We start from the raw sequence: 22,606 nt of genomic DNA on the forward strand, positions 1-22,606 counted from the left end.
CCCAAAAAAAATTCTATTCTTCTGCCAGAGGAAGTCATACTAGTGCTGAGATCTACTGTTAAAAATGACAGCAGAAAAAAAGCTGTGCCCTGCTATTCCCACTGTCTGCCCCCTCCTGACTCCTGGGCTGTACCTGAGGGGGCAAGGGCAGCCCTGGCTGCTGAGGCTGCTCCTGCAGGGTCTCTCACTCCTGCCAGAGCCAGGCTGCAAAGTGCAGCTTTGTGTCTTTCCATTCACAGCAAAGTGTGCTACTGCAGTGGTGGTAGCGGTCTTTAGAGGAGCAGCTGAGGCAGGTGCAGGGTGCCAGACAGGGGAGGAGAGCATTTACCTCCTCACATAGGGGGATGTTAGCTACTCGCATGCCGCAGTATCCGCTTTGGGAATCACTGCCCTATTCTCACTAGAGTGGGTACTTAATGTTTCCCAGCCAAATTCCTCTTTTCTTTGGTTGAACTCTTCATTAAGTATTGACTTGAACACATTTGTGTGAATCTTGGCTAATGGAAAGCTAAGCATGTTTTGATGTAGGGGGTTCAGTAATCTTTTTATGGGGATGTTGCTTCAATTTGCATATCATTTTTCTTTAAAAAAACTAATGATATGGGGGCAATACAAAAAGGACTTTTGCAATGAAAAGGAGTTGGAAAAGTTTAGTGCTAAGGTTGCTTGTTCAATGTTAATCTCTTCCCTGTCATGATTATACTATATAAGAGGTACTTGTTTTGTTTGAGATGTAGTGTGCACTTATTTGTGCTCTTTTGCAGAGTTTTTGAAGGACATACACTTCATACATACACACACACACACACACACACACACACACACACACACACACACACACACACACACACACACACACACTTCTTAATATTTAGAATACCTAACAGTACACAGAAGAGGCTGCTGCACTTGTGTGTCTTTAGTTTCTGAAGAATTTTATCAAATAATCAGTCTCAGGGTGGGTTTGAATTAAATCAAATAGATTTAAATCGCTGATCAGGAAAACAGTGATTAAATCAAGGCTTCTACAAAAAGTGCATTTTTGTTGTTTGATATAATGTTCATTAAAATATTCCCAAGCAGGGTCTCTTTTATGGCCTTGCAAGCCTGCTACCATCAATGGAGAGGTTATACACAGACACTTATCACTCAACACTTCTGGAATAGTCTATTCAAAATGTTTCTCTTTTGTTTCTACTGCCCCTCCCTCCTTGCATTTATCTCCAGACTCCTCCTCCTTGCCCAGATCTACTTCACCCCCAACAATCCTCTGTTCATTTAACATTTTGAAACTTTGCACTTTTTAGAGAGAGGTAAGGGCTTGACTCTGTGTACACAAACTTGCAGAGGGACAATAGGGCTGATGGGTAGGTAATCAGGTCTGTTTTCTCTCATCTCCATATACTACTGTTAACAAAGATGTTATCTCTGGAGAGACAAATCTACAGTTTGAGAACTGAAACTAGGCGTCACAGAGATACTTAATGGGATCTTCTAGAGTAGACTGAGCACTAAGTCCCATTGGGTAGAGTGGTTTTCTTTAATATTTAGTAATCTATAGAGGAGCCTCTGCGAACCCCATAAGATTGGGCCCCTAATATATTCCCTGGCCTGTTGTGACCTATTTATAAAACTTTTCTAAAAATGGTACATGAATATATTGTCTCAAATAATATATAATTGGAAGTTATAATCCCTATTCCATGATGATATCTTTGAGCTCTAACCCAACTTAAATTAAAACTATATATAGGTTTATTTTTTTTAAAAGCATCTTAACAAAAAAAATAAAAAATAAAAATAAAAAATCTGGTTTGATTGATTGATTTAAAATCATTCATTTTATCCACTCTGGTCAGACTGTTACAAATATAGACAGAGGCTTAACTGGGGAGATGCATTAAGATTACACAAGAGTTGATTTTGTGACCTAGAGACTGAAAGCCTAAATATTTTACAACCAAATCTTAGCTTTTATAGAAGTTGATGGAACTTGTTCAGGAAAGTTTCTGACTTCCTTGGGTTTGGTGAATTTTTCAGCCTTAGTAGAGGACAATGGAGTGTTATCTTACATGACCTCCAGTGATACAGCAGTTGGTAGTGCTGTTCTACAGTTGGTATGTGAAAAGCATTTGAATGCCTGCATGAAATATATTTATAATCTTATTCCAGTTAATTGCTGCATGTTCTCAGGAAAAATATAATAATTTATTCTCCTTGGCAGTTGCAGAAGGAGCTAAAGGACTGAATGGGCATGGAGATAAAGTTCCATTTTTTAAAATTTCCTTTCATGTAAGGATTGTGGAATATTGGTTGGTTGTTTTATACTAACCATTGCCCTAAAAGCATCTGCTGCTCAACTGGCAAGGGGTGACATAGTAAGGTGCAGATTTTTTCTTCTTATTTTTGCATGGTGAACAGCATTAAAAGTCAGCTAAACTATACTACATTTCTAATGTATCTTGTAAATAATTTCTGTGACAACCACAGCAATAGTATGTGGTGTATGTGAAAATATTGTTCAGGAAGAAGATGGGTTTGTGGAAAGTTTGAAAAATCCTGCTTTTTAAATAGGCACTGAAAACTTAGACTGTTTTCACTTTTCAGAAACACCCCCCCCTCCTCCCATATTAAATTTTCTGTGGAAAAGGGTAAAGATTTTATCTAGCTGTTTTGAAAATCTAGTTTCGGATATGCTGTGTTCTCTTGCTGTTTTTATTAGTGATTTTTTTTTTTTTTGCTTTCTTCCCCTCTCTGAAGATCTCCTCCTGTTTTTTCAGTCCCTTCTCAGATTGTAATGTTACCGTGCTTTGGAAAAAAATCTTAAATGACTTTCCACTTTGCTAAAATCATTTAAGGGTAATGATCAAGTAGTTAAACTGCTAGTGCTGTTCATTCCCCAGTTAACAAGCTGACTCTAAGTTGTATTCAGTATAAGTAATTAGTAGAACCATGCAACTTGATAACCTGTTTTAAAAGTGTTCATATTAAACTGAAAAAAATGTGTAAGGATGAGTGGAACATGGCATTTCTAGGGAAAAATGTAGAGAAACAGTAGCTTTAGCTTGGAACTCAACTTTCTATTGAAGTAGGATTTTATGCTAACCCTTTTTAACCCAACGTTGCCATATTAAGCCAGTTTGTCTTTATACCGCTCATGCATAATGTTCTTTTTAGGGTAAATCTTTTTTAATCATTTTAAGGCTTAGTGTAATAGGCCAGTTGGGAAACCACATACACGATTTAAAAATGAGTGTTCCTTATTTATTTCAAAAGGTTTTTTTCCTTATTTTTTGCAACCTTGTCTCAAAAACCTAACTGCTTCAGATATCTTTTGTTCCATTGGCTTCCATCATTTAGCCCAGTGGGGTCCAACCATTTTGGTGGGCATGCCACAAATTAGCCCTGTACAATCTTCAAATGCTATTTTGGTCCCTTTACCTTGTCCAATCTTCTGATGCTCCTTTCTGGTCCCTACCTGCTACATGCCATACACAGGCTGTCCATGCCACGTGTTGGTCACCCTTGATGTAATCCAACCTACTGCTCAGTCAGGATCATCCCTGTCTAAATAATCCCAAACAGGTATTTATTTAAACCTCTTCCTGCCCCCCATAGGAAAAAAAAAATCAGAATATAATTATTTGGAAGAAAAACTTAGCTATTCAATATATATATACTTTGGAAAGTTAAGAACTAAAGTTGGGCTTTAAAAGTGTGGAAGTACGTTAAACTTATGCTGTTAATAGAATTTACAGTCTTTTGAACACTTACTCTTTTATAAGTGCAATAATGTTTTTTGCTGAAGTCATTGATAAGAATTTACAAACTTAATTCCACCACTTCCTTGGGTAAACACCTTAATTAGGATTTGACTGTAAATTTGTGTTGCTGCATATAGAATCAGTGTGCAAAAAAGTGACTTTTTTTTTAAGGTGTACTTTTAAAAAAAGTTCTGAATATTATATTCTAGGTAATCACATTCTACCTGATGAAGATTTGGCTTCCTTTCATTGGAGTTTACTTGGTCCAGAACATCCACTAGCCTCACTTAAGGTACCAACTTAATCTAATTATTAGCAATTAAACTAATAATCCATTGTAGCATAAACCATAGTTGTACTTAACAGCACTAGATTAACGCTTAAGGTGCTTTGTCACTTATGACACTGAACATTGGGTGTCTTTCAGCTACATGAGAACTGCACAAATAGTTACTAAGGCACACCTTAGTTTATGATGTAACTTTTCATGGTGTTATTTTTTCCTAGGAGAAGGAATTGGTTGTTGTTAATACATGAAAACTTGTTCATAGTAAAAGAGTAAGAGAAAACAGCAAGGAAAAGTCAGCCTGTATCCAGACTGGTGCAACTACATGCAGTCCCTATGCAATTAATCATTTGTGACTTGAAATGATGGTGTCAGTAAACCAGAGAATGGAATACATAGGAGAGCAGTATAATTTATACGGATATGGCCTTCAATGGATGTGCAAAGCGTGTAGCTTCCATAGTAAAGGAGTTTATTTTATATCATGAAGTTGCCTCTGTATTGCTGTACATTCTTCTTCTGTCTCTTCTGTAAAGTACACTTACCTTGTGTATTTGAACGTTACATGGATATGAAGTATTGTTCTTTATTGGTCCCATGCGTTTTTTACTTTGTCACTTACATGGCTGCTAAAATTAGTTTCTTATCTGTAATAATGTATATTTATAATTCTGAATTTTTTAAAACCTGAAGATAGAGTGGGGTGCTAAAAGATGTGAGACTGCTCCTTAAAGCCCCTTAACAATACCATGCCCATGTGAGGAGACTAAAGTGTAACCTAATGGCTGGAGAGGATTTTATCTCCTAAATTCTCTCTGCCTTTATTTCCTCCATTAATAAAATAGGCACAATTAATTCCTCTGTTTCTCACACAGTTTCAGTTAGGACACATCTTCAGCTGATGTAACTTTGTTTTCTGGTGATGTCTGTGGGATGATGGTCCTTTATGACACCGGAGAATCTACACCTAGTTTTGAAAAAAGCTTTCCGTGCCTAAACGGTACTGAGGAGGTGTAGATTATTATTTCGTTCGTGTTTGTACCAAGCACCATAGAAGGGCAGGAGAGAGTTGTGTAGATAATCGCTGGCCAAATTGAAAAATCACAATCCTTTACCAAGATAATCAAAATACTTTTTTTTTTTTTTTTTTCTAGTGAAAAAATCTGGAAAAAATCTGAAAAATCTGGAAATTTTTCATGCATTTGTTGCATCCTTTTTAAAGGCACATATGGTTTCTCTCCATTGTTTCCCCATTAACTGGCTTGGCCTGTGAGTAGTATTTCAGGTGGTAGTGACAAACTAAACTCTTATTCTACTGGTTCCCCTTTTTATATTGAAAGTTAAAAGTGGTCAATAAGCCAAAAGCCACCCAGGAGTAACTGAACTACTACAAGGATAGGATGATGACGGTGTCTTTAAAATTACCACTTTCCACTTCCCTTAAACTTGACATATCAAGCTATTCAGCTTGCTGACATGCATGTTAAGTTGTGCTGCTGCTTAAACTGTAGGTGAGCAGCAAAGCCAAACCTATTCTTTGGGTTGTCAGTGTAGGAGAGGTAGTTATAGTACTTGTAAAGGAAGTGGTCCCCTTCTCTCCTGCTCCAGTTACGTCTGAATTGAAGACCAGTTTAATTTACAGTTAGTTTAAAAGTTGAATTTGGAGGTAGGTTTAAGCACATGAGAAATTCTGAGGAGGAGGAAGAAGAACCATCCACTGGTTCTTAGAATAGTGGGTGAACTACTAGTCGCATCCACAGCACCCTTTTTGGTATTTTGGACTGAGACATTGGGAAGGTTCTCTGATCCATGAAAGAGAAACTCAAAAATAAAGTGCACTAAATAAAACAGGGCTGTAGGTTGTAGCCGTGGTGGTCTAAGGACATAGGCAGGCAAGGTTCTTTGGGTGAACCTGATGTCTTTTATTAGACCAACTTAAATAGTTGAAAAAATTTTTTTTGGAAAATTACTTTTAGCAAGTTTTCGGGTTTAAAAACCCTTCGGCAGGCTTAGGAAGTCTTTGCAGTTGGTGTGTGCTCTTCCTGGATGGAATGACTAGTAAAGAAGCCAGAGGCTGGGCTCATATGCGTATGACAGGCAGTCAGTGAAGTTGTAAACTGAGGAGTCAGTGGGTGAGAGGCAGGCTGGGGGGGAGGGACGGGGATGAATGTAGCAGTTGAATAGTGGAGAGGTACCTGGGGAGTCAGATGTCAGGCAGGTTGTGTGTCATAAATCCAATGTCCATATTTAGTCTCTAATTTGTTTGTATCCAGGAGGTTGATGAAGTGAAGTTCATAGGCTCATCTCTGAGAAGTTTTTTAAGTTTCCTTTGAAGATTAGAACTGAGAGATTGGAGAGAGAGAGTGGTTTTCTTCAAGTTTCTCCTGAATTTTGTAAGTTTCTCCTGGATACAAAAAATCATGGACTAATCCTCAAAGGGTTTTATGAGCCACCTGGAAAAAGAATTCCTCAAGGACTGCACCATCAAACCCTTGCTATACTTGAGATATATCAGTGACATCGTCATCATTTGGACTGAAAACCTGCAATCACTAATTGAGTTCCATCAGAAATTCAACAATCATCATCCCTCCATCCGACTATCTCTTGAATACTCCAGTACCAACATCTCCTGTTTAGACATGATGATCAGTATCCAGAAGGGTAAAATACAGACCATGTTATACAAGAAACCCACGGACCAACATACATATCTGCACAGAACCAGCAATCGCCCTAAGCATACCAAGAAAGCTGTGATATACAGCCAAGCCCTAGAATACCACCAGATTTACACTGAGGAGAACACCTGGGATTACCACCTCACCAGTCTTAAAAGGGCTCTCACCCAACAAAGACACTCCTCCAGAGAGATAAATTGCACATTTGAAAGAGCCACCTGGATACCACATGAAGAATTGCTGCAGTACAGAAGAAAATCCCCCACGGATCTCACACCACTGGTTATGACATATCACCCCTTGAACCCATATGGAAAGTCCTCAAACAGTTGCAACCCATACTAGAAAGAGACCCTACTCTTAAAGAGATCTTCCCAGAACCACCCATCTTAGCCTTCAAAGAAGCACCAAACCTCGCTAACCTCCTCACCAGAAACAAACTTCCTCAGGCCCAGAACACACCAAAGGGATCCAGACTGTGCCAGGACAAGAAATGCAAAACCCGCCAACACATCTCCACCACCCCCACAATTACTACACCCCACAACAGAGCCATCAGCATCCTTGCATCTTATAGCTGCACCTCCAGAAATATAATACATCTCATCCAATGCACCAAATGCCATGATGGAAAATCGTAGGAGACCCCAAACAACAACTGCGCACCAGAATGGATGCACGTCGGAAATCTGTCAAAGACGAGAACACCCAATTCCCTGTGGGGGCACATTTCTCACAAGAAAACCATTCTCTCTCCAATCTGTCTGTTCTAATCCTCAAAGGAAACTTACAAAACACTTCTCAGAGACGAACCTATGAACTTCACTTCATCAGCCTCCTGGATACAAAAAGTCATGGGCTAAATATAGACATTGGATTTATGACACGTTATAACCTGCCTGACATCTGACTCCCCAGGTACCTCTCGACTATTGAACTGCTACATTCATCCCCCTTTTCTCCCTTCCTCCCCACCCCTCTCACCCACTGACTCCTCAGTTTACATCTTCACTGACTGCCTACCTTGTATGCATACCAGCCCAGCCTCTGGCTTCTTTACTATTCATTCCATCCAGGAAGAGCACACACCAACTGCAGAGACTTGCCTGACGAAGGGTTTTTAAACCTGAAAGCTTGCTAAAAAATTTTTTCCAACTATTTTTATGTTGGACTAATAAAAGAGATCAGATTCACCCAAACAATCTTGTCTGCCTAAATAAAAACAAGTACAATTTTTGCTTTCTTGTGCTGCATTGTACACAAGTGGCAGAGAAATCTCTAAAGGAGTAAGAATGTATTTGTCTGTACTTGTGCACCCATGCACACACATGCATTAGATTATTAAGTTAATGTATATTTAACTTTAAATTAGTAAATATATTTATTTGATAAATTTGTGTGTTTAATTTAATGCACCCTAAACGTTTTCATTTTGAGATCCCAGATCCCCACCATTAGGAGCTTTGTTTGCATGTGTAATATAACCCAAAGATCAAAATATTCCTTGGACATCATGGCAACAGCCATATCTAATAAGGAACTTGTAACATTTGTAGGAAATTACTTGGCATTATGAAAATAAAATATTTTAAAATTCATTTTGCCTTGTTAGCCTTTACATTGAGGGGTTTTTTTTCTTTTTTGCTTTTCAGCTTAAACAATTGTTTCTAGACTAAAATGAATGTTTTTTCTTGACTTGCACTTTTCTGTGTGTCAGATATTGCCTCTCTGAGGTGTTTTTATTTGCTTTTTGGCATAATTTCATAAATTATGTCATTGTAAATCTGGCTATAGTGACTTTTTGGTTCACTCTAGATGTGGAGAAAACAAAACCATGCCATGTAAATCTTTGAGGTGCTGTAAGACTGTTAGATAGTTTTGTCTTTTTAAAGGTGTTGGTAACTTTCAGCTCTGATTTGATTGGAGTTGGAGCACCTCAGAATTCTGGGAACTTGGACCTCACAGTTTAGCTGGAAAAGGAGGACCTGGTAACTTAGCATGCAGGTATTGTCTTTCTGTGGTATTCTCTCTCTTCTTGTTTGTGTACATAAGCGGAGTAGTGATTTACATGAAAGGAAAGAGTTTGCTTTCAATCAGCTGTGGATTGTGGAAGAAAAAAGTGCTTATCCCATCAAATAAATGCTACTTTTATTGTTCTTGTGTGCTGGAGTATTAGTGGGGGGAAGAGGAGGAAAATGAAAGCAACTCTCCTAAAGAGGCATAGAAAGTTAAGAAGCTGTGACTGTAACAGACAGTCCCCAAACCAAATCTGATGCACAGAGCTGCTTCATTGAGTCTGTCTGGCTACCAGTGGGCCAGGGAATTTGGGGATATGGCTAACAGGGACTGTGCCTGCCACAGAATCTGTGGCTTCATGGTACATGGTTGTGGTGGCGGGTGGGCACAGGCTGTGTTAGTGCAGCCCTGCCTACCTTGCAGTTGCTTGGCCTGTGCCTGCTTGACTGGTGTTAAAATAAAGTTTTATTCTAACACTATTGAGAGAGAGAACCTTGAACACTTGTCAGGACACTGGATCTAGAAAGTAACTTGGGTTTAAGATCAGGTTATTTTCTAGTTCCAGTGTCCTGGCAAGTGTTTGAGGTCCTTTCTCTCAATAATGTTAAAATAAAACTCAAGTTTAACATCTTTCTTATGCAGCAACAAAAACAAAACCTTACCATTGCTTTTGTGGATTTGTATAGGTTATAGATGCTAGGTAGAAATTTAAATTTGTTCTAGGATGGTAGTTTCCATGTTACAGTTTTTCAGGTGTGATGTTCCTACCCTTCCCAGTAGTAGAGGAAGTAGTGTCATCCAGTTACAGCAAATATTATAGTGCCCTTTTTTGGGTAAAATGTATCTTGATGACTCTTAGGCTGTCAAACACTGATAAGGCTTTTTTAAAAAAAAATGTTTTACAGCTGCAGGACTTGTCATGGGGAATTCTTACTTTTTGTCAAATAGCTCTACAAAATGGCTCTATTTTATCATTTCAAAATGCATCAGTGGGGCATTTTCCTTTTGTCTGCCAATCAGCTTTCATAAAATGTGCATACATATCTTATTTTCAACTAGAAAGGAAACCCTGCAATTTCAGGATAATGCCAAACACTAACCCAGTAGATATAAGGTCAGATTCCTTCCAATTATTTTGCTTTTGGGAAACCTTTTCCATATTTTCACTTCCCTGAAAGGCCTTTGCAGAAAAGAAGAAATTACTGATTTTTAATCAATGGCTGTCTTCTAAGGAGTAAAATATGAGTCTGTTTTAAAATTATTTGAGTATCTTTACCTTTTTTTTTTTTTTTTTTTTTTTTTTTTTTTTTTTTAGTGTTAAGCCTCTTTAAGTTGTTTTCATTTATTGCCATTTATTAAAGATTTTGATGTTTCCATGTTTAAAATGTACTACTTATAGCTCAAGTATTATAGTTTATAATCCAAAGAGTTGTTGGGGAGGGAATAGCTTAATTAGATGATGGTGGAAAAACTACTAAATAGGCATAACATTTTATCTAGTAATCCAGAGCAGGTGTGGGTATGTGAGACTGAGTGGGTAGGCTGAATGTGAATTTAGGGTGCTGTATTACTTGTTAGTTAAAGGGTCACATGGAATACAATGTAGTTATTAAAGACAGGGCATGTCTTCACATGCAATTAATGCGGAGAAATAGCTCAGTGCGCTCCAGAGTTTAGAGTTTTTCGCTCCTGGGTGTGCTGTTTGCACATGTGCCAAGACCGCAGCATTCTGAGTTGGTTCGACTGGTGGGAGACTGTAGGGGTCAGCCTGCTAGCCCAGGGATGCTCGATGCAGCTCACTGTGCTGTGGAGGGGCTGGCTAGGGCATGAGGATGCTTTATTGCAGGGCTAGCCGGCAGGTAGCCCCCCTCACTGCAGCACCGTCATGCCTCAGTCAGCCACATTAGCGTCTACATGTGTGGTGCTGCAGACTTAATAGGTTTATTCGTGCCTCATAGCGTCGCATGTGTAAATGTGAGATGTTTACTGTGGTGCTGTGTAGGCTGCTCTGCAGTAAATGTCTCCTGTAGACATACCCAGAAACTATTACAAGAAGCTTGATTTACTCTTAAGTCTGTGAAATGTAGGTTTGATTATCTCTGGTATATCTGTATAGTACAGTGTAGTGCTATGCTAAGATGCATCCTGGCAGATTTGTCCCCACTGCCTGTTAAACAAGAAGTACTATAGCTGAGCCCATTTGCCCATGTAGCTTCCTGATGCTTCAAAACAAAACAAAACAAAACAAAAAAAACCCTACACTCACTGACTGCTGCACCGGCCGTCGGGGCTTCTGGGGGCTTGTGGCAGAGCCGTCTCATGCAGGGCAGGGCAGTGGGGATCGATCCCCACCTGGCAGGAGCTGGTGAGTGCGGTGCTTTTATTTATTTATTTATTTATTTATTTAAGTGTGGGGACACTGGGGCCGGGCGGGGCAGCCATTGACGGGGCTGGGAATGCAGGTGGGGAATAGGGCCTGTTTGATTTGGAGATTCGGCCAGTTAGGCAGCAGCCGAATCTCCAAATTGGATTCGGCCGAATCAATTCGGGACAGTGATTCAAATCACTGTCCCCCAAATCAGCCGAATCTGAAGCGAATACTAGCCACTTCACACAGGCCTACTGTACTGCACCATGACTACGCTGCTTCTAGTTTGGGACCAAGTGCTCACAAGGCTATTGTGGTGTGGCACAGCCTGGCTTTGCCTTGAGCAGTACAGAATGGCCAGTTAGCATGCATTGCATTTTTACAAAGAGTTAGAAATTAAGGAAGGAAACATAAAAATCAAAATTTAACTACACCATTTTCTGACATACACAGCTCCTATGTTCTGTAAGCCAAGACAATGCTAGCTGCTTAGTCAAATATTCCATAACAGCAGGGCAGAGGAGAACATAATTTATCAAAGGTACATTGCACATTTAAAGTCAAGAGTTTTGACATACTTTGATATTTGCACAACAATAAATACCAGCAGGGTGAATACACCTAAGCACTGGTTATCCTGTTTTGAACTGTCATTTAGAGTTTCCTTTCTTAAAGTAGATGTAAAAGCACAGTGGAGTATTACTTCAAGGAAAAGACAATCACTAAAGAATATAATAATCTAAGAATTTTACATGAAATGTGAAGAATAGTTGAAGGGCTGGCCAGTCACTAGGTTTTTCTGAAATCTTGGATCATTTATCTGCATTCACTGTCAAGACTAGAAACTTTCTGCATACAAAACGCCACTGAACAGTCAGTGTGCAGAGATCTTGGATAGTAACCTAAGGGAGTTCTCTCTTGCCTGGAGGAGCCTAGAAAGAGACTATTTCTTTAAAAAGGAAAAAAAATACATAAAAGTAAGGAAAAACTGGAATTTACAAAAGTTTGAATGACTTGCAGAGTTGTTAATTCTGTGGTTATAATTGTAAATCCAAATAAGTTACAAAGGTATGCATGTGAGCTTGTAAGGCTAGATCCATATTTTGAAAGATGCACAAGTGTACCTTCCAGAAAGCTTTGTATCTTTGAGCTCTCACAGATTCATTCTTTAGGTACAGAACTTCTCAAGGAGGCATAACTTCTTTATTCTCTCAGTTCTTTTCATTTCCTCAGAATCCGACATGCTCCCTGAAAAAAGCAAAATTTATCAGAGAACATTATTTTGGACTTAAAGGCAACTGAAAGATCTACTTTTTACTGATCAGCAACCCTTTTTCCTAAATATTGTTGAAACAGATCCTCTGTCCTGGGAAATCAACCAGTATGAAATCTATTTTTTAAAGAAGTAGGTTTGAGGAGAAGATTAAGGCCTTAATTTAGCAATGTGAATTAGTAACTGCCTAATTTTGATTAACTTCAGAGACTACAAAGGGCTAGAATATGGCCATAATCTAACACCACAGCATGTTAACATGGTTGTAATTTGTGTTGATTTTGTATGCAGTGGGTGCATCTACACAAGACACTTAATGCACAGTAGCTTAATAACAGTGCTCAGTAGCACGTCACAGCACAAACTGCGCTAATATGCTACTGTGCAGTATTATTGGGCTACTGTGCAGTAGTGTCACTAAAAAGGTGTTCATTGGCGCTACTGCACAGTAACTAGTTACTGTGTGTTTATTTAGGACTTGATTATACAAATACTAAAATAAATGTGCAGTAATTACTGCACATTTATACCAAGATCCAGCAGGGTCACATGACCAGTTAACCCAGGTAACTGCTCTGTTAGGCTTTATTATAGTGCCTTGCCACCAGATTTAAAGCTTGTTTACACTAAGTAAACTACCACCCCTGAGCAACTGCAGACACATTACATCAGTACCAATGTAACTTACACTGGTGCAAGTTTTACTGCTCTGTGGGCATGTATACATGTGATGCTTCCAAAAGGAAGTACTAAGGCATGGCATAGTAACAACATCGCTGTAAGGCAATGTGTAGACATGCCCATTATGTCATAACTTCACACTGGATTGTGGTGTAAAGCTGTACATTGCATGTCTGCGCTCACTGTAAAGGTGGTTTATACCAATCTAGCAGTGTTTGTTTGTCTACAGTGTTTGTTGTCTACATTTTAATCTAGTCAGAAATCATTTTGCTCAAGACTGCATTTTCTTCTCTTAGGAAAAGCTATGTTCTGGTGATAAATATACATTATCCTTAGGCAACATAGGTTTAAGACAGCTATACAAAAGTAATCAAAACTTGTGATCGGTCAGATTAATTTTATCTATTTATGCTTAGTATTTTGTGTTTGAGAGAAATTGGTATAAAGAAAAGGCTAGGCAGGCAGTAATTATGGATATGGTTTAAAGTTGGGTAATGCACAGTAGATGCCAACTGTTATGTCTTACACTGGGGGCATCGAACATTTTTGGTCCATAGGCGAGCTGTGGACTGTAAGGCTTCCTGCAGCGCATTAACCACCCTAGGTGCTGGTGGTGCTGACAGTTGGTTTGGCATGGGGATTAATGCCACTGCTGCTCACCCGACTGCTGGAGGTAGGTCCTCCAACCCACCCCTGGGTCTGGGTTACAGTCTGAGTTTGACCACCTGCCCTCTCCAGCCATAATTATACATTGCCCTAAATTTCTGTGATTCAGTATATACTCTTTAGGTAAAATGTACTATTTCCTCTCTCTTTTCCCATGAAATTTGGGACAGATGAGCTGAATTCAAGCTATTAGAATAAAATAAACAAGATGTCCAATTTAAGAGGATTAGCTCAGTTGGTTCCGTAAAAGGTAAGTATTGTGGTTGGTTCACAAGTCTTGTTTGGGTTGTGATTTTTGGAATCACAAGAGAGAGGAATCCTGTTGGAAAGCTGTAGGTGATTCATGTAGCTTTTTGAATTATGTCTCTGCTGGGGTTCAGACTTTTAGAGGTTTTTATTTTGACTGTCGGGGACTATCTTCTGTCTTGGTTGTGCCACCAAATTATATTTTTAAGTGTCTAGTTCTTAGGTATTTGAACTGCTTTCCCTTCCTTATCCAGTAGATGGTATCAATGTGCTACAAATGCTGTTTAATACGTTTTTTCCTTGTCATGGTTCACTCGTATTCCAAAATGTCTCAATGTTAGACTTTCCTGTATAGTATGAGGTCTGAACTATTTTTCTTTTACCCTTGAGCAGATCTGTTATACAGCCTTTTAGCGTGTTTATGCTTATGCTACAATGAAGCATTTGAAGTTAATAGTACTCAAGTACTGTTTCTTAAGGGTAATTTCTAGCCTGTTCTTTGAGTATATACAAAGACTGGTATGCATTACATTTGCTGTAAAGTCTTCTAAGAACAGCTCAGGTTGGTTCAAAAGTCCTTTCACAGGTTACGTTTTTTAAAATTTAAGTATGGTTTTTAATTCTAAGCATGGAACTTTGTGCTGAATTTGGATTTAAATGAAATATTAACCCAATATGTTTACGTAGTGTCAGGTTCCTAGGCATACATATTTATGAATGAGAAAGCTAGTCAAATACCTCTTTTCCTCTTCTCCCCATCCCCACTCATCTTTTTTTTTCCTCTTTTCTTTTTTCTTTTTAAAAAAACCCTCGTCTTTACCATTGTTTAGGATCAAATGTATTATGTTAGGCTGCATGAATTGTATCAGGATGCATGCTGTATTAAATTACAGGATCCTTTATAGGTTTGTAAAAATCTGGCTGCTTTTTAAAAGGATTAATATTTGACTATAAGATATTTGTTTCCTTGAAGGTAAATGCTTAGTGGCAAACAGATGTTGTCAAAATACACAGGGTTGATAAATTAGAGCCTGATCCTGTAAAAAAACAAAACAAAAACAAGCAAACAAACCCCCCCCCCAAAAAAACCCACTTACCCCTGTGTTTAAAGTCCAGTACATGAGTAAAGACTGAGAAACTTCAAATGATGTTTCTATTTCAGTGTTGCCTTAAAGAAAGATCTTGGGGGGGAGGGGGGAATATTTCTTTCTTTTTTCCTTAGGTTGTTCAGTCCGTCCTTATGTTTTAAATTCCTGTTCCCATTGTTATTTTTCTTCTCCCCATGGAGTTTCACTTTTAGTTTCTCTTACTCTCTTAAACTGAGGGCCAAACAGGACAAAAAAATCACATAGGGTTTAACAAACTGACACCTGTTTGTTCCAAATTAATGTAACTACATGGTATAAAGCCCTTTACTTGTGTGTTTCTTTAATACAGCAAGCAGTGAAATAATTAGTTGGTTGACATTTAAAATATCCATTATGAACTGAAGCCTTTATTTAATTGAGCTATATGGGACAACCAGCACCTACTTAGAAATGAGGTTTCAGTCTCTCTGTAGACCTGAAATTAAGCAGGGTACCAGTTACTATTTGGAATATTTTCTTTACAAAAAAAGGGCATTCAATCTTAACTAAAAACAACAGCAAAATTCTGCAGGAGAGAGAGGAAAATACAAAAATCCAAAGACTGGATCTACCCCCACAGTGTGGAATTTCCATTTTATTTTTTTTAACTATGTAACTGAAATATCCTGGGTGTTAATGTGTGTTTATTTTCATAGGTACGTGCTCACCAGTTAGTTTTACCACCGTGTGATGTAGTGATCAAAGCTGTAGCTGACTACGTCCGCAATATTCAGGATACCACTGATTTGGATGCCATAGCTAAAGATGTTTTTCAACATTCACAGGTATAGTAAATACTAATAACCTGTTGTTTATAAAGATTTGTTTTTAAGTCTTATGTTTTATACCTCCTGGTAATTGCCAGTAAAAATTGATCTTTTTATTCAGTGGTATATCAGTTCAGTTCCTGTGAACACGAGTTCCTACAACAAATAGGAAACATAGGAGCATAGACCTGGAATGGATGTCCTGGGTCCTCGAGTCTAATCCCCTGCAGATACTTATCCAAAAGAACATCTGCACTGGCCTGTCTTGCACACTACAGCCACAAAACACCCCACAATTAATTTAGGCACTGGCTACACAATAAGCTGATTATGCACAGTGTGCTTCTTCAAGCGGTATTTTTCAGAAACCGCAGGCCAGGTAGCTGCATCTTTGCTGTGCCATTAGTGAACTATTAGCAAGGGGGACAGATTTGTGTTGTTACTTGACAGTTCTAATTTGCCCACTTGAAAACCTGCGTTTACATTAAGGTTTAGGAAGCACCCTGCTTAGAGCAGCATAACATTCTTGAAGGAACATGGTTAGCTTACTAGGTAGCTACCAAAATCATCCCTGTGGGCTGCATCTGAAGTGTTATGCTCCTTGTAGCCAGATCCAGACCTGGTTACAGTGCAGGTGTTTCCCAATACTATTAGTAGGGGTGCACTGATAAAGAGGTTTTTTGGGCTGATACCAGTGGCCGATTATTAATCAGCCATATCAGCCAATACCGATCTAATTGCTAATATGCAGCCCAGCAGCTTGGTGAGTAGCATCCGGCTGCTAAGCCTGTTAAGAGGAAGGGATGTGGGAGGTTGGGAGGGGTGTAGGGGGCGGGGCAGATCAAGGCCCCTTTGGTGAAAGAGGGAGTGGGTCTGGGGCAGTGGCAGGCACTGAACAGCCAGGGTGGGCAGGGTGTAGGACAGCCATGGGCTGCTCTTCAGAGGCAGAAGTGGCTCCCACCACTGTATGCACCCCGGAGGAGGTATGGGGGACATGTACCCCTGGATCCATCCATGGGGGGAGGGCGGGCTGCCCACTGCGGGCTTGGGGCCAGGGGCTGCGCCAGTCTCTTCCCAGGAGGGGGGCTGTGCTGGGGGTGGGCGGGTGACAGCAGGTCTATGGGGGGGGCTACAGCCACCCCAAAATTTGCTGTAGCCCCCCCTCCCAGTGCCACTGCCACCCACCCTGCCACCACCCACTTTGAGTGCAGCCCTGGCCCAAGCCCTCTACTGGGAAGAGGCTGGCTGTGCCCCCAAGCCTGCAGTGGGTAGCTCACCCTAGCCCCATGCACAGATCCAGGAGGCACATGCCTCCCCCGGAGGTGTGCACAGTGGCAGAAGGAGCCCGTCCCTCTGGAGGAGCTGCCCACAGCTCTGTCCTGTGCCCCACCCCAGCTGGGCAGCGCCTGCCCCAGCCCCAGCCTCACTCCCTCCCTCACCATGGTGGCCTCAATCTGCCCTCCCATGCTCCTTCGCCCCTCAGACTTACCAATAAGACGCTGCTCTCCAAGCTGCTGGGCAGCATTTCTGGCCACATGCATGTTGTGGCTGTATGCATGCACACAGCATTTATCAGTGACATGATTGGCCACATCAGCCACAGAAAGCCTATTGCTGATAACATCAATTTTCCTTTTATCAGTGCCGATATCATGTGGACTGATACATCAGCGTTTCCCAACCTTTTTCGCCCCATAGCACACTTACCTAATAAGAAAGCGGGGGGTGGGAAGGTGGTGTGTGGTCAGCCAGACGGCATTTTGGGACGGAGCCACGCTCCCTGTCCATCTGCGTCTGCAGTAGCCGCAGGCTGGGGGGGTCGTGGCTCCAGCCCAAAATGCCATGGCACACCTGGATGTGCCTGACAGCGCACCAGTGTGCCATGGCACACCAGTTGGGAAACCCTGTGTATATTAGTGCACCTCTTAACTATTAGGAGTTACTATCACACTCCAGTCCAACTCTTCCCTCTTACCCTGGCCAAAAAAACTTCTGTAATGGTACAATACTATACAAAGTAATTATTTAATAGATCTATAATATTAAAAGTCTGTGCCATGGTGTGCAGGTCATATTCATATACCTGCTAGTAAAGGGGTTTACTTTTTGCTTTTTATTTCAGTCTAGAACAGATGACAAAGTTACTCGGTTTAAGAGAGCAGTTGCATATTACTCAGCAACTAGTAAACCTATGCCATTTCATCCACCACACTACCTAGGTAAGTAAAAGTGTTTAAAAAAAAAAAAAAAAAAAAAAAAAAAAAGACTAAAGTAATCCTAAATCAAAGATAGCAAAGTGGGGAGACTTTTTTTGTAGTCATTATCTGATTTAGTGAGATTTTTATCTTCCATATCCCGGCCTTATTTTTGGTTTTGTTTTGCTTCATTTCATTTCATTTCATTTCATTTCAGTTAAAGTGGGGTGAGTGGAGAGATGGTGTTCATTCTCCAGATTCTTTCCATTATATTAGCATTAATTGGGTTTAGCTAAAGCAGTGTTTGTTTAATTCCTGCATGGGGAATTATGGAAACAGTACCAAGTGAAATTTGGTCATCTTCAGTAGAAAGGCAATTCTACTGTTCATTTTTAATAAAGTAAATTCTCTGTTTCTCATCACTTTTTTTTTTTCTGGACTCTACCAAAATCTTTTCTTTTCTATATATTTTTCTATTGTCATAGAATACTTGAGAAATTTAAAAGCATAGAAATTATATAAGTATTACAAATTGTTCTTTTAACTTCAGCCATCAACAACCACAGGTGTTTAACTGTTTCCATAAAAAGCTATTTTTAGCTGCAGTATGTAATGTTACCGTACTGTTAAAGTGACTTGGGCAATATATTCTTTTCATCTGATAGTACACGTGTGCTACCTGTGAAGAGCTATGTTTAAAAAAAAAAAAAAATTAAAGGTTGCAAAGCCCAGTGTTCACAAGTTAAGAAATGCCAGAATTGTTTATGATTGTCTGTGCAAGCCAGCTAGGTCTGGGTAAAGTCTATGGTCAGTTTCTAGTTCTGACACACTTGATTATGTTCCTGGGGTCAGATCTCGTTTGACACCACTTCTCCAGACAAATGACAGTGCTGTGTAGCTAGCAGATCTGCCGCAAGTGTCTGTGACCTTCCACAGTCTACTACTTCCATGTAGGCTGGGAGCACTTAGGGGTTTTATTTATTTAACCACTTCTGGGTCAACGTGGCAGGAAAGCAAAGGTTCATGCTTAGCAAAGGAATATCCTTTTAACCTTAGCTTCTAAGGTTTTTGGAGTAACAGGTTTTTGAAAATGACTCCTGAGAGAGATCCTCCCCTAGCTCACTCCGTTTTGAGAGTCCCTGAGACAATGTCAGGTTGAGTAGAGTCTTTTCTGCCCCCTCTCCTACAAGTTTCTCTTACATACTATCCTCTGCATGGGGGGGGAACTCACTCTTAAATGAGAGCTTTTAGCAGTGCTGTATGATAAAATTCAAAATTGTATGTCATTATGGGATATATAATAATGAAATATATCCTAGTTACTTGCAGGGGGCTAAAGTAAAGTTGCACAATCAACCTTAATCTAGGTTGGTCAGTCACTCCCTTGAGATGAGATATATATGAGAGAAACTGCAGAGATTGTATTTAAAAAAAAAAACAAAAATTAAAAATAATTCCAACCTGTGGGATTATGTTGACTTTCTCATAGGTCATCAATGCTGTTGGAGCGTCTAGATTCACAGCACAGACATTGATTGAGCAAACAGAAACTTGCATTTTCATTTTATTAGGGTTGCAGGTTTTTATTTCCATGGGTCAGTCAGTGTACTGGATGATGTCTTCTGCATTTTAGTACTGTGCTTTGTAGGAGTTTCCTGACACCAGAAGAATACTAACCCTTGGGAATTTCTGTTTGTAAAACCTGTTTGATCCTGAGCCCACAAGCTAGTGGCCTACCCACTCCCGACTTCACTCTTACCTCTTATTCTGTTAGTCTTCCACAATTTTCTTTATGCTTCATGGGAGCATGTTTGCATTCAGTCTGCCATGTCCAGGACTTCTGTGAAGAAGCTCCCTGCCTATTGGTCCCTACTCTCACATTAATTGTTTCATAAATGTAATGTGTAGTGGGGCCCAGAGACAGAAAAAGCAGGCAGTAGCTGGAAAAAAGAAAAATAGCAACAAACTACAGGAGAGGGAAGTATTTGTATAGTAGAAGACAGAAATAGTACAGTTGGAATGTGGAAGACATGATAGAAATACACACCAGTAGAAAAAGAACAAATAAATAATAAGGGCAAAACAAAACAAGAAACAACAGCAAAACCAGGGCAAAAACCAGGGTGATTTATATATACAATTCCTTTTTAACTGTAGATTACTTAAAACCCAAACTGGACACTGCCACTGATCACAAACTCTGCCACTGGACACAGGATACTGGCCAAGATGGACCTATGGTTTGACGCAATGGCAATTCTTATGTTTTTATGACAGTTGTATGCGGATAGCATGTTGAAGATTAGTATGTAAAATAAAAAGAATAAGACATAATAGATATCTTCACATCATTTCATGTATTTTCTATGTAATGATTTCCCCATTTTTCTCTCTTCTTCCTTACTAATAAAACAGCCAGACCAAATCAGTTTGGAATGCCTGGTATAGTGCCACCGTATGTTCCTTCTCAGATGCTTAACATTCCACAGACCTCACTACAAGCAAAACCTGTGGCAAGTATATTTTTTTTTTTTTTTTTTTGCTTTTCATGTATAAGTTACTAGATGCACAAAAAATCTTAGGTAAGGATGTAAATCTTAACTTATTTTTCACAACCAATGTTGAGTGACAGAACTTGTCTTGTTACTGTAAAGACTCTAAACTCCAAGGAAAGCATTTCTTACGAATAGTTTAGAAACCAACAACTTAATTCTGTACATTAAAAAAATAGGTAAATAGCACACTTCATACAGTAACAGTATCCTTTTTGTTACTTTTGGTTAAGAAAACATCACTTTATTTTAGGCCCAGCAGATGTCCAGTCAGGGTGGTGCCCAAGGTCAGGGTCCATACCCATATAGTCTCTCTGAGCCAACCATCACCTTGGAAACAGGTGGAAAAAATCTTTCTGAGCAGAACAACTACAGTAACATTCCTCATGAAGGAAAACATACTCCATTGTATGAACGATCCTCTCCAATAAATCCAGCTCAGAGTGGGAGCCCCAATCATGTGGATTCAACCTACTTTCCTGCCTCTTCTACATCATCTTCCTCCGACAATGATGAAGGCAATGGAGGTGCAGTGAAGTAAGTAATGTTTGAGTTATCCTACACAGTTGTTTGTTCTGTTAATTTATAAGGATGGTTTTTGTCAGTTTTCTCCAAATACAGAAAAAAGGTTAGGTCACTAACAGTAAATAGGACTTCAGATTTTTTGAGGGGGTTGCTGTAATTATCAACATATCTATGTGCACTGCAGCTGTCTTGCTAAAGAAACATTTTTTTCACACTCCCTTTCCGTTTACTTTAAGAAGAAAAGGTCCCAGACTCAATTAATATTTTATAAGAATCCCCTGTTTTGAACTATATGTTAAAAAAAATGCCTCTGCACAAAATGCCTTAGTTCTAATAGCTGCAAGTGTGAGATCCCACTTGTATTTTTTTTTTTTTTTTTGCACTTCTGTAATTTTTGGAAAACAAATTTTGCAATGAATTCTGCTGTTTATGAGATGATTAACAAACCTGGTAAATGAGGGCTCATATCCACAGAACCAGGTTCATCCCAGAATAGCACTGAATGCTTCTTTGTTTTGCCTTTACTAGTGTGCCCTGGCTTGGGAGTGCAGGGGTAGTTCAAACGTAAGCTCCATTATGTCTGTTTTGGCAGGATGGTCATGTAACCTTTGATATGCTTACTTCATTCTGATCTCCTAAGTAGCCCTGGTGCTTTACTGCCCGTTCCTGTCACCTTGCTTAGTCTACTAATAAATGAATTAAAAAGAAGTGCCAGGTCCCTGTCACTTTGTATACAATCATAAATGTATATCTGTGACCACCCCCAGCTTATGGATAATAATCTAATTTTGTTTTATCTTAAGTGGATCACGTTATTTTTGTTTTGTTTAATAACCTATTTTCACAATGAAAGTTTCCAAGTTTATAAAAGTATGAGGGAAAAGCAACCTACTTTTGAAATTTTTATCTTTGACAATAATCTCTTTCAGAATAACAAACTCTGATTTAAAAAAATAGGAGTCCAGACAAATGTAATTTAATACTTGAATAACTTAGAAGTCTGAACTCTTTACTGGGGAAATTTCTTAGTAGATTGACAGGCATTGAAAATCATTGAAGTTTTTTCTATGTTAACATTATTTGATCATTTTAAAAGGATCCCAGAAAATATTTTAAATTATAATCCAAATATTGATATAATTTAAGTGAACAAACTGAGCAATATTAGAATGCCTTCTAGGCTCTTCTGCATACTGGCATTTCTAATTTATGGTGGCTCTTGAAATTCGGGTGCTCATTTGCTAATAAAACAAAATACATGACACTTGTTAATAATGCTAGTGAATTGTATCTTGTACTTTACACTAACTTCTATCCTTTTCTTTGTGTATTCATTCAGTCATGTCAGTGGGAACAAAATAGGCTGGGAGAAAACAGGAACCCAGTCAGAAAATCAAACACGTGGAGATCTAGGAGACCAAACAAAGGTAATTCTTTTGTATTTTGAACCTGCACATAT

The 22,606-nt window shown here is 39.3% G+C and overlaps 1 protein-coding gene across 4 annotated transcripts in view; it reads left to right on the forward strand.

The window, feature by feature from the left end:
* FAM120A (family with sequence similarity 120A) overlaps positions 1 to 22,606 on the forward strand; it is a 72,016-nt gene that overhangs the window by 11,562 nt on the left and 37,848 nt on the right. For 3 of the 4 annotated variants that reach the window (XM_014517075.2, XM_025197120.1, XM_006017998.3), the window contains exons 3-8: positions 3,974 to 4,056; positions 15,765 to 15,893; positions 17,998 to 18,094; positions 20,486 to 20,583; positions 20,876 to 21,159; positions 22,487 to 22,574. In XM_014517075.2, the coding sequence (XP_014372561.2) occupies positions 3,974 to 4,056; positions 15,765 to 15,893; positions 17,998 to 18,094; positions 20,486 to 20,583; positions 20,876 to 21,159; positions 22,487 to 22,574 (779 nt within the window). The remainder of the gene's footprint in view (positions 1 to 3,973; positions 4,057 to 15,764; positions 15,894 to 17,997; positions 18,095 to 20,485; positions 20,584 to 20,875; positions 21,160 to 22,486; positions 22,575 to 22,606) is intronic. The other variant, XM_025197121.1, reaches the window with a different exon arrangement.

Source organism: Alligator sinensis, unplaced genomic scaffold (genome assembly GCF_000455745.1).
Source record: "Alligator sinensis unplaced genomic scaffold, ASM45574v1 scaffold391_1, whole genome shotgun sequence".
Taxonomy (NCBI): domain Eukaryota; kingdom Metazoa; phylum Chordata; order Crocodylia; family Alligatoridae; genus Alligator; species Alligator sinensis.